At 36.5% G+C, this 12,423-nt stretch overlaps 1 protein-coding gene across 1 annotated transcript in view; it reads right to left on the bottom strand.

The window, feature by feature from the left end:
• Window positions 1-12,423, bottom strand: part of PLEKHH2 (pleckstrin homology, MyTH4 and FERM domain containing H2) — a 110,092-nt gene that overhangs the window by 76,203 nt on the left and 21,466 nt on the right. Inside the window, exons 4-6 of the mRNA XM_066378388.1 lie at window positions 7,165-7,314; window positions 5,926-6,009; window positions 5,229-5,310 (exon numbers count right to left, since the gene is read on the bottom strand). Coding sequence (XP_066234485.1) covers window positions 5,229-5,310; window positions 5,926-6,009; window positions 7,165-7,314 — 316 coding nt within the window. The remainder of the gene's footprint in view (window positions 1-5,228; window positions 5,311-5,925; window positions 6,010-7,164; window positions 7,315-12,423) is intronic.

Raw genomic sequence — 12,423 nt, forward strand, 5'->3', positions numbered from 1 at the left:
CAAAAGTGTGGAAATTAAAAAACATACTTCTAAAAAATGACTGGGTCAAATAAGAAATAAAATAGAGATCAAAAGATATATACAGACAAACGAAAATGGCAACAAGACATATCAAAAATTCTGGGATGCAGCAAAAGCAGTAGTAAGAGGGAAGTTTATAACCTTACAGGCTTACACCAAGAAACAGGAGAGATGCTAACAACCTAACATCACATCTTAAGGAACTAGACAAAGAAGAACAAAGGCAACCCAAAGTCAGAGAAAAAAGGAAACAGTAAAAACTGGAACAGAACTAAATGAAATGGAGAACAAAAAAATTATAGAAAAAATTAACACAACAAGGAGCCAGTTCTTTGAAAAGATCAATAAAATTGACAAACCACTGGCTAGACTCACTGTAGAAAAAGAAGAAAGACTCATATAAACAAAATTTCAATGAAAAAGGAAAAATTACCACAGATATCATATATATAAAATGGATCATAGTAGAATATTATGAAAGATTATATGCCACCATATTTAACAACCTAGAGGAAATGGATAAATCCCTAGAACTATACAATCTTCTTAGACTGAGTCACAAAGAAGTGGAAAACCTAAATAGATCTATGAGGAAGGAGGAAAAAGAAACAACTATCAATACCCTCCCAAAAAACAAAAGTCCAAGACCAGATGGCTACACTAGTGGATTATCCCAAACATTCAAACAAGATTTGGTACCTATCCTTCTCAAAGTCTTCCAAAAAATAGAAGAAGTAATACTCCCCAACATATTTTATAAGGACAACATAACCTTCATACCAAAACCTGACGAGGAAAACACATAAAAAAGAAAACTACAGACCAATATCTCTAATGAATACAAAAGCAAAAATCCTAAACAAAATACTAGCAAATTGAATACAACAACACATTAAAAAAATAATACATCACGATCAACTGTGATTTATTCCGGGAGCACAAGGATAGTTCAACATACAGAAATCGACCAATACAATACACCACATTAACAAAACAAAGAACAAAAACCATATAATCATCAATAGATACAGAAAAGGCATTCGACAAAATACAGCATCCCTTTATGTTTAAAACACTCAATAAAATCAGAATAGAAAGAAAGTACTTCAACATAATAAAAGCCATATATGACAAATGATCAGCTAATGTCAAACTAAATGGTGAAAAAAATGAAGGTTTTTTCTCTAAAATCAGGAACAAGACAAGGTTGCCTACTCTCTCCACTCTTATTCAACATAGTTTTAGAAGTTTTAGCCAGAGCAATCAGGCAAGAGAAAAAAAATAAAGGCATCCATATTGGGAAAGAATAAGGAAAAGGTATTAATATTTGCAGATGACATAATCATGTATATAGAAAAGGACTCCACAAAAAACCTATTAGAAATAATAAACCAATATAATAAAGTTTCAGGATTCAAAATCAATATACAAAAGCCTATTGCTTTTCTATACACCAATGACGAAATTTCAGATGAACTAAAAAAAACAATTCCTTTTACAATGGCAACAACAACAACAAAAACACCTAGGAATAAACTTAAAAAAGGATGTGAAGGGGCCCTGGCCGGTTGGCTCAGTGGTAGAGCGTCAGCCTGGCGTGTAGAAGTCCCGGGTTTGATTCCCGGCCAGGGCACACAGGAGAAGCGCCCATCTGCTTCTCTACCCCTCCCCCTCTCCTTCCTCTCTGTCTCTCTCTTCTCTTCCTGCAGCCGAGGCTCCATTGGAGCAAAGATGGCCCGGGTGCTGGGGATGGCTCCTTGACCTCTGCCCCAGGCGCTAGAGTGACTCTGGTCGCAACAGAGCGACACCCCGGAGGGGCAGAGCATCACCCCCTGGTGGGCAGAGTATCGCCCCTGGTGGGCGTGCCGGGTGGATCCCGGTCGGGCGTATGCGGGAGTCTGTCTGACTGTCTCTCCCCGTTTCCAGCTTCAGAAAAATACAAAAAAAAAAAAAAAAGGATGTGAAGGACCTATATACTAAAAACTACAAAATATTATTGAAAGAAATTGAAAAAAACACAATGAAATGGAAAAATAATCTATGCTCATGAATTGGAAGAATCAACAGAGTTAAAATGGCCATATTACCAAAAGCAATATACAAATTTAATGCAATCCCCATCAGAATCCCAATGTCATTTTTAAAGAAATAGAACAAAAAATTACCAAATTTGTATGGAACCATAAGAAACCCCGAATAGCCAAAACTATTTTTCTTGAGGAAAAAGAATGAAGCTAGAGGTATCACACTACCTGACTTCAAATTATACGATAATTAAAACAGCATGCTATTGGCAGAAAAAGAGATATACAGACCAATGAAAGAGAATTGAGAGCCCAGAAATAAAACCACATATATATGCACAAATCATCTTCGGCAAATGAGCCAAAAACACACAATGGAGAAAAGAAAGCTTCTTCAATAAATGGTGCTGGGAAAATTGGAAAGCCACATACAAAAGAATGAAACTTGACTTCAGTTTGTCCTCAAGCACAAAAGTTAATTCAAAATGGATCAAAGACCTGAATATAAGATCTGAAACAATAAAGTACATAGAAGAAAACATAGGTACTAAGCTCATGGATCTTGGCTGTGGAGAACAATTTATGAATTTGACCCCAAAGGCAAAAATAAATGAATGGGACTATAATCAAACTAAAAAGCTTCTGCCCAGCAAAAAAACTAAAAACAAAACAAATAGCCCTGGCCGGTTGGCTCAGCGGTAGAGCGTCGGCCTAGCGTGCGGAGGACCCGGGTTCGATTCCTGGCCAGGGCACACAGGAGAAGCACCCATTTGCTTCTCCACCCCTCCGCCGCGCTTTCCTCTCTGTCTCTCTCTTCCCCTCCCGCAGCCAAGGCTCCATTGGAGCAAAGATGGCCCGGGCGCTGGGGATGGCTCTGTGGCCTCTGCCTCAGGCGCTAGAGTGGCTCTGGTCGCAACATGGCGACGCCCAGGATGGGCAGAGCATCGCCCCCTGGTGGGCAGAGCGTCGCCCCTGGTGGGTGTGCCGGGTGGATCCCGGTCGGGCACATGCAGGAGTCTGTCTGACTGTCTCTCCCTGTTTCCAGCTTCAGAAAAATGAAAAAAACAAAAACAAAAAAACAAATAGGTAACCAGCTAAATGGGAGATGATAATTGCAAATGACAGCTTTGATAAGGAGTTAATATGCAAAATATATAAAGAACTCACAAAGCTCAGCAACAAACAAGCAAACAATCCAATTAAAAAATGGGGAGAGGACCTGAACAGACATTTCTCCCAAGAGGACATACAAATGGTCAACAGATATATGAGAAAATGTTCACCTTCCCTAGCTATTTGAGAAATGCAAATCAAAACTACAATGAGCTACCACTTCACACCTGTTAGTTTGGCTGTTATCATAATGGCAGGAAATAACAAGTGTTGGGGAGGCTGTAGAGAAAAAGGAACCCTCTTTCACTGCTGGTGGTAATGCAAATTAGTACAACCATTAAGGAAGAAGGTATGGTGGTTCCTCAAAACATTAGAATAGAATTACCATATGACCCAGCAATCCCTCTACTGGGTCTCTACCCAAAAAACTCGAAAACACTGGTACGTAAAGACACATGCACCCCCCATGTTCATTTGGCCATTCACAATGGCCAAAACATGGAAACAACCAAAGTGTCCCTCAATAGAGGATTGAATAAAGATGTGGTACATATAAACAATGGACTACTACACAGCCATAAGAAATAATGACATAATGACATTTACAAAAATATGGATGGACCTTGAAAACATTATTCTGAGTGCAATAAGTAAATCAGAAAAAGCTAAGAACTGTATGATTTCACACATATGTGGGATATAAAACTGAGACTCACAGACATAGATAAAAGTGAAGTGGTTACCAGGGGGAGGGGGAAAAAGGAGGGGGTGAAAGGAACGGTGTAAAAAGGGGCAAATATAAGGTGGCAGAAAATGACTTGACTTTGGGTGATGAGTATACAACATAATCAGTTCAAATGCTATAGAAATATTCACCTGAAACCTATGTACTCTTATTTATCAATGTCACCCTGTTAAAGTTAATTTTCTAAATAAAAATTTTTAAAAATGATAGCAATAAGTATTAACATGCAGTAGGCAAAATGCTTTCATGTGTCCTATAATGAACAACACCCATGAAACCAGGAAGACACTAGTTCAATCACCAATCCCCATTTTACTGATAAAAAAAGTCTGGAGATATAACAGTTATTAAATTGTAGAGGAGTAGAGTGGACTTCAAAGCCCATGTTCTCTCCACCCTGCCAGCATTTTCCCAATGCATTTTGTGAAGCCTCAGGCCCTTATGGAAATGTCCCACAGGGTAAGAGGAGAGGCAAGGGTGAGGCTAAGTCTGTAGGACTCTGGACCCGATACTGCTTTTACCTGCTTTATCTCTTGAGATTCTACAGAAATTTTAGATAGGATACCATTGCTAAATAAGTTTGAAAATTACTGTCCTAGGTCATGAATCTCACAAACCTGCTGATTCACCTCCTCTCCAGCTCCAGAAGAGGAGAGGCCTTGAGTGGCCATCACCAGAACAGCATATCATAAATCTCTATCTCTAACTCTGACACCCATTCTCAGGCTTTGAAGTTGAAAGGAAAGACAGACTAATCCTAAGCATTGGAAAATGCAAAGGGTTTATCAAATTCTGCTCCACCCTGACTGGTGGAGCAGTAGATAAAAAGTAGTGCCTGAGTGCTGAGGTCACTGGTTCGTCCCCCATCCTGAGGGTACCGGCTAGATCCTGAGTGCGCTGGTTTGAGCTCCCATATAGCATATGTGGGAAGCAATCAATGACTGACAACTAAGTGGACTAATAAGTTAATGCTTCTTTCTCTCTCTCTCTCTCTCCCCCCTACTCCTCTCTCTCTCAAAAAAAATAATTCTGCTCTAAATATTCATACTTTAAAAATAGAAAATGCCATGTCTAAATTTTTTTTTTTTAGGAAACATACCTGAAATTAATCATTGAAATTAGCATTACTGCCTTTGTGTTATTTGCTACTATCTACTTGTGTTGTCTAATATGCACATGTGGTTATTTAAATATAAATCAATTCAAATAAAATAAAATGTAAAATTTAGCTCCTTAGTTGTGCTAGTTGTATTTCAAATGCTCAAAAGTAAAATTTACATAGCTAAATAAATCCAATTAAACTATCTTAATCGAAGTACTCATACCTTGTAGTTTGGCCTGTATTGTTCTTATTTCTTCGGTTTGGTTTTGGTTGATCAAACGAAGATTCTGATTCTCCAGTTCCAACTAAAAGGATATATGGTATTCTTTCTTACAGAAATAACATTTCTAAAATATACTAGTAAATTATAATACTTAGGAAATGTCAATACCTAATTATACATAAGCAAAATACAAAAGAAATGACAAGCAAATATCAGATGAATTTTTCTAGATAATTCTAGATATCTAGATAATTATGGCTTCAATACTTTTTCCAGAACTAAGAGTTTTATCTGTTTTTACCCCCATGCTTTTTCAATGTAAAATTATTTTAAACCAAATTATTTCAGCATTTAGTATGCTATATAAGTTAAATAAGGTATACTTTTCAGATACTGAACACATTAATTTTATGATATACACATGTTTTATAATTATTTAAAATTAACTCATTAGAACTAAGATAAACTAATTAGCATGAGACTACTTACAGTGATTACTATGAGTCTATCAATATTTTTCATTTTAGAAATACATTAAACATTAAAATGAAAGCTACCTATCTCACGTTTACCAAAAGACAACAGCACAACCAACTGATCAGAATTTTGTTTCACTCAGACTGATCATATATTCTGATGATTTACCTATTCAAAAGAAGTAAAAGATACAGAAAAGGCAAAATATAGCAATAAATACCTCATTTAATTTAACCGTTACCCATTCTTTGATCTTAGCTGCTTTCTCTTCTATTATTTTAGCTTCTTGTATCCTTATTTGTTTCTGAAACAACATTAGCAGTTTGTTTAGTTCAAACATAAGCTCACTGGTCTGAAAATGTTATAGCATAAGTAGAAAAGGGAAATCCCTTAAAACCTGTTTTCAAGTTAATACCTCTACCTTCAAATTACCAAATATAGAAAGGACAATTGTCCAGCAGATACAATAATAAGCCGTAAAGGCATATGCAAATATTACTAGTCTTAACAATTGTTAGTCTCTTTCTCTAAAAGATAATATACTGAAATGAATCCATTGAAGTTACTGACAAAATAAACCATTTCTGAAGATGGTCTAAGATTTCTAACAGTAGGATAGGGGTCAACCAGGTTAGGGAGAAGAGAATCAGAATCTCCCCTGGAACATGGCTTGCTTTCTCCTCTAACACTACTAGTTTTTAAAGATCCAGAAAAAAAAAATGAAGATCAAAAAATTCTAGCTCACACTTACCAGCCTTAAAATCTGGTTATGGTCACAATACTACTAAGAATGTGACTATCGTATAAATTACAGTGGGTGGGGACTAAGGATGGTAAAAGGCTGAAAACCCCTGACGTAATAAGACACCAATTCCCCATAGAAATAGAAAAAATGCTGAAAATAATTTAACATATTTGACACATTTCATAATGGTCATATTTAAATGATGCTAAATAACCGTAATGTCATTTGCTCCTAATCAAATTTTAAAGCAAACTAAATACAATACCTGATCTCAATAAAGCAGTTTAGAAACAGTATATACATTTCTAAGCAGACAGATTAGCAACAAGCATATATTTAAAATATAGCGTTCCATCAACATTTCTAACACTTTATCAACCTAAAGAAAGACTTATTTGAAGCATTTTGCAGACAGAAATGCTACTAATAACCAAATGTTTTCAACTTAAACACTACATTCAAAAATTTTAGAGTTAGGAACACTGTCACATGCAACAAGTGTTAGTGTCTCGGTGTAACCCCAGACTTAAAGATGAATGCCACTGTACTTTCACCTTTCACCAAAAAAATATGATGCAATTCTATGGGTTAACCAAATAAGTAAGATTTTTTGAGCAAAATTTACAAGTTTAGGCTCTCTCTCTTTGATCTTTGTGATTAGGCATGAATGAATGTACATGTTTAGAACTGTTTGAAGATCAAATTCTTCCTAACCTGCTCTTCAAGTTGCAGTTCCAAGGTTTGGATGATATCATCTTTTTCCTGTATTAGCGTCTCCAGATCTTGACACTTTTTATATAACCTTGTTTCTGATTCACTAGTTTGAATATTAGCTGCTTTTAATTTCTCTTCCATAACTTGTACCTAAATTCAGAAGATAAAATAGTAAAATTAGGCAAGTACTTAATTAATCATAGGATTAAATTTAGAATTTAACCTTAACATTAAATAAGTTCCTAAATGGTATCATAAAAGAAACATACTGTACAGAAAATATTTTCATATTTATAACAATGATAAAGTCTGAAGACTACTTTGCCATGTGGTGTTCACTCTGATGTACAATAGGGTATATAAGGGATTTGCAGAATATTGCTATCATATACAGTAATGTACATGTTTAGTATAACAATAATAATATGCAAAGCATTTTATAAGAGTATAGAATCAGAAAGTTTCCAACCCTAACTTTTTCTTATTTTAAACAAAGTAGGAATATAAAGAACGTGAATGGTGAGATAAAGACTCAAATTGGATGACCTAGCAGAATAACACATTTTTAGGGGAAAAAAATTAAACTTAGGTCAAAAGAAACACATATACAACAGAAGGCAAAAGGAAAACAAAAGAAACTTAAGCTTCTTTTTCTATTTTGAAAAAATAGAAAAAAATGTAAGGGCCAAGATATAGGTATGAGAGCATGTTAGTGAGGGTTTATTGATTCGCTAATTTAACAAATATTCAATGAATACCTGTCATCACCAGGCCTGTTCTAGGTCCTGGGAAGACATCATTGAATAATAAAACTGTTCTGAAGTCTCAGCCTGCACTGAAATGAAATTCTGTTGGGTGGAAGAGATCACAAGTCTAAAAAAGATTGAGAAATTATATAGTATGTTACATAAGATAACAAGGGTAACCGGAAAATGAGCAAGATAAAAAAGAGTGTATCTTAGGGTAGACTGAGGCCACAAATTTAGTATCTAACATATACTAGCTCTGCTTGGAAATTCTGCAAAACACATTTGGGCATACGAACTCTAAGAAGGAATGCGTGAGTGTTAATGATAATAAGAAAGAAAATAAAGTACGGGGCACTGTATACAATACTAAGATATTTATTCTACATACTCCAAATAAGAGTGTAACTTGAGTAATGTTTCAGATTATAGGGGCAAAGGAGAAAAATATGCAAAATCATGGGAAATTAAAAATTATAGTTAGGATGAGAAACTTTAAACTCACACCTCTGAAAAATCACAAGGAGCCTTTAACATCTAGAAAGATGATGTTAAGGTTAGTTTATTTTTTGGGTTTTTTTTTAAACCATGACTACAAGGTTTCATCTGTGGGTTCATGTACAAATGTAAATTCAACTCAGATGCCAAAAATGCCCTATTTAAATATCACCCACATGGCTGGAAACTATGAAAATAAAAGATTTTTTAAAAAGACAAAAATGTATTTCACTATCCAAATTATCACATTAAGCTTATCTTAAGGTTTAAAAATTTTAACATAATATAGCAGAGACTGCAGACCAACAGTCAAGGACAAAGGTCTATATTAGAGATGCTGTCATGCAAAACAACTGGAACAGGACAGAGAGCAGGACAGTCAATACCAAAGGTCAGTCTTGAGGCGGTACAGCCAGTTCTGCTCAGGGCATCCTATGGCTGTGGAAGCAGAGAGAGAAGAGCAGAGACCAAGTGCAAAATGGTAGTTCTGCTCTGGGGATTCAGTTATAGATGATAAACCGAAAGGGGAGTAGAATATATCTCCCCAAATATGCCACTTTAGTACATTGATAATTTGAATTAAAGTTACTTGAGAAACAGCCAGTTTAAGAAAGAAAGACACTCTGACCGTCCTTTGTCCCCCTCAAAGCGGGAAACAAGTCTGTCTCCCTTGTGATGGGTATGCTCTCTCTACCAGCAGGGTAGAATGCATCCTTAACACCAGAATAGAGAGTTTAGGGAATAAATCCTGTTATTTCTTCACTAATTTAGTGAAGCCCAAACCACCTTGGTCTTGTCCATTTCTCACAAATTAATTGTTTCCTTGTCTAAAAGATATAAAAGCTGCCTGCTTTGTTCACATCTACGAGTACCATATCTTTATGGGGCTCCTATACATAAACAATTATTTTTTTTTCCCCTGTTCATCTGTCTTACATCAATTTAATTATTAGACCAGCCAGAGAACCTAGAAGGAAAAAAAAAATCTTTCCCACCCCTGTACGCCTCAAGAAAACAAAAAATAAATAAGTAAGAATAGAAATAAATATTATCAGAGCTACACCTACAGTGTCTTTCGATTAAGTCAGAGCAAGGCATCCTGCAGACATGGGGCTGCCACATCAAACTGTCCTACAATTGCTTAGGAAAGGGCTACAGTCCTGAAGAACTCTGGTGTGAGAGTATTCTTCTTCCTTGAAGAACAGTTTTAATTTGAAAAGAGTTCTAGTTTTACAAACACATACCACGGTCGAACTCCTTGGATGCATCTTTGCCACGTGCAACTGTTTCATTGATCTTTACTGTTAGATAAGCAACTTTCCTAGGCAAGGAAAATATTGGCAGAAATGATAGTCTCCTAGGGAGAGAGATCACAAATAGTTACAGGCAACCTACTTGCCAACTAACTGGTCCTGTCAGAACCAAGTTTCCACAGGATGCACCAGCCTTCCTCGGTAATTAGTATGAAGGAGAGATCTACAGAAAAGGCAGAAGGACTACAGAAAAACCAAGCAACCTTTTAAAATATCTTACCACAAGTCCACAGAAAATCGCTCGGTTCTCTTTTTGATTCATTTTTAACCTGAACCATATAAGAATTTTAACTACTCAGAGATTGGCCAATAACAAACATATATGAATTCAAATTGGTTGTTAAAGAATCTCTTGCAATTTCCTATATGTGGATACCCTCCAAAGAGGAATGCTTTGTGCTTTTAGGCTCCCTTTCTCCTTTACTTCCAGGAGAGCTTCTGGCTGCCTCCACCTATCTCAGCACCCTCCTTAGCCATTTCCCCGAAACGGTTGTTGATTCTGAGTCCCCCGAGCTATTGTGCAGTATAGGGTACAACAGACTTGCACATTCCAAAGAAAGGACTAGTCCTTGCCTGGCTCCAGGGGAAAAAAACCCTCTGAGCCCTTTAAATATCCTGATAAAACTGTCTTCAAACGCCTGAGATTTTGGACCACACCAGATAGTTATGCTAACAACTGAACTTATGGTGAGTGCCTTTTTTGTTCATTCACTGGGGGGTTCTAGGCGGGGCTGTACTAGTATGACCTCTGGAGAAGTTGGAGACTTTGTAGCTAAGGTCAATCACATATGCATTCCATTCACATGTGCATTCTATGCCCACAAGACTGACCCCCTCCCCCATCTACATCAGTATGACCTCTGGAGGGGTTGCAGACTTTATAGATAAGGTCAATCACATGTGCATTCCATGCCCACAAGACTAACCCCCTCCCCAATAATAATCTGGACACCAAAGCCTGGATGAACTTTCCTGGCTGGCAATACCTTATATGTATTGACACACATTATTGATGGGATAATCAAAAGCATCCCTGTGTAACTCTGCTGTGACAGGGTAACAGGAAGTTCATTCTTGGTTTCTCCTGACCTATCCCTTGGTGCATTTTTCCTTTGCTGATCTTAATTTGTATTCTTTCACAGTAATAAATCGTTAACTACGAGTATAACAGCTTTTCTGGGTTCTGTGGTGAACCATCAAATCTGAGGGAAGTCTTGGGGATCCCGACACAACTCCCAATGTCATTTTCCATTTTCATGCCCATACTGAGGAAAGCAGGAGCTGCAAATAGTGTATCCATTGTAATTACTTATATTGATATTTCTTTCTTCCAATTTCTAACCTCATCCTCCACCTCATGTCTCCACACAGTGAAGGCAATTGAGATGTGACTGTATTTTGGGATGGAGGTTGAAAGTTTCTCTTCCTATATATCCACTGCAATGACATGACAAAGGTACCTGATCATTCCAAAACAGAAGGAAGAAAGAAATTGTAAGAGTAGTTTGAATTCCAGACCACTGTGCAGTTATTTTAAATTTACTGCAAATTAATTAATCATTCTAATCAGACCTTAAACACAATTACTGTGGCATAGTGTCCTAGAATTTATGCAGTTGGGCCAGAACAATTCTCACTGAAGGTGAAAAGGAATAGCATTGGATAAAGTAGGTTTCCACGTAATGAAGTAAATCATCACAAGGATCTGGAGATTAGGATTACTAATCATCTTTTAAGAACCAAAAATGACTTGGGTAGTAAGAATGAAATTTACAGAAAGGCAGATTAACCCGTGTATCAGAGTGATCAAAAGGAACTTTCCAAACAGCTCCTACCAAGTCTGAACCCAACACAGACAAGTGACTAAACCCAGAAGGACAGAAGGGAAACACAGACTTCTCCAGGAGAAATTATTTATCCCTCTTTGGTTAGTATAAAGCAGTGTCATAGATTTGAGTATACACCTAATAGGGTACTTAGAATGAATCCTGTGTATCCATATCTTCCAAATGTGCTATCTGCTGCTTTTCTGTCTCACAAGAACACTCATAAATAGTACTGGGTTGATATGCATGCACTGTTTTCCAAAGTTGTGAACAACAATAAAATATACTACAGCATTAGGCATAAAGAGTGCTGAGATTTCTCCAGAAAAATGTGTGCGACTTTCTTTTTCTATAGCCAACTTATTTAATGGTTATGCAGGTGATGCCACTCATGAATAAACAAGAAGAAAAGTGTTCAAACCTAGAAAGTATAGAGTTGAGCCGATTTCAGTTGACTACTACATTTAGTGGTGAAACATTCCTTTTGGTTAATATAAATACAGTTTAAGTCTTAGGATATGGCTCAATGACAAAGGACAAGCAGACTTTAAGCAACATAAACAACAGATAGGCCATAGTTCCATGAAAACTGTTAAAGATAGCAAAAGATTCAGTTACTCTGACTTAATAATATTTACTTAATCTTGTGAAGGCCAAGAAAAGGTGCTACAATTGGTGCATGAGAATTCATCAGCTCTCTGTTTATATTTCCTGTTAACTTTTAGATTTGTCATGAAGCATTTTTAAAAACTTCTTTGGAAGCATAAAAAAAAATAGAGCTGAATAAATTTAGTATCACAAAAAGAATACCTACAGATTTTGCTAAATTCCATAGAAACTTGGAGATTTGCAAATCTCACTCTTTTTTGGGAGGAG

This window comes from Saccopteryx leptura, chromosome 3 (assembly GCF_036850995.1).
Source record: "Saccopteryx leptura isolate mSacLep1 chromosome 3, mSacLep1_pri_phased_curated, whole genome shotgun sequence".
Lineage (NCBI taxonomy): Eukaryota > Metazoa > Chordata > Mammalia > Chiroptera > Emballonuridae > Saccopteryx > Saccopteryx leptura.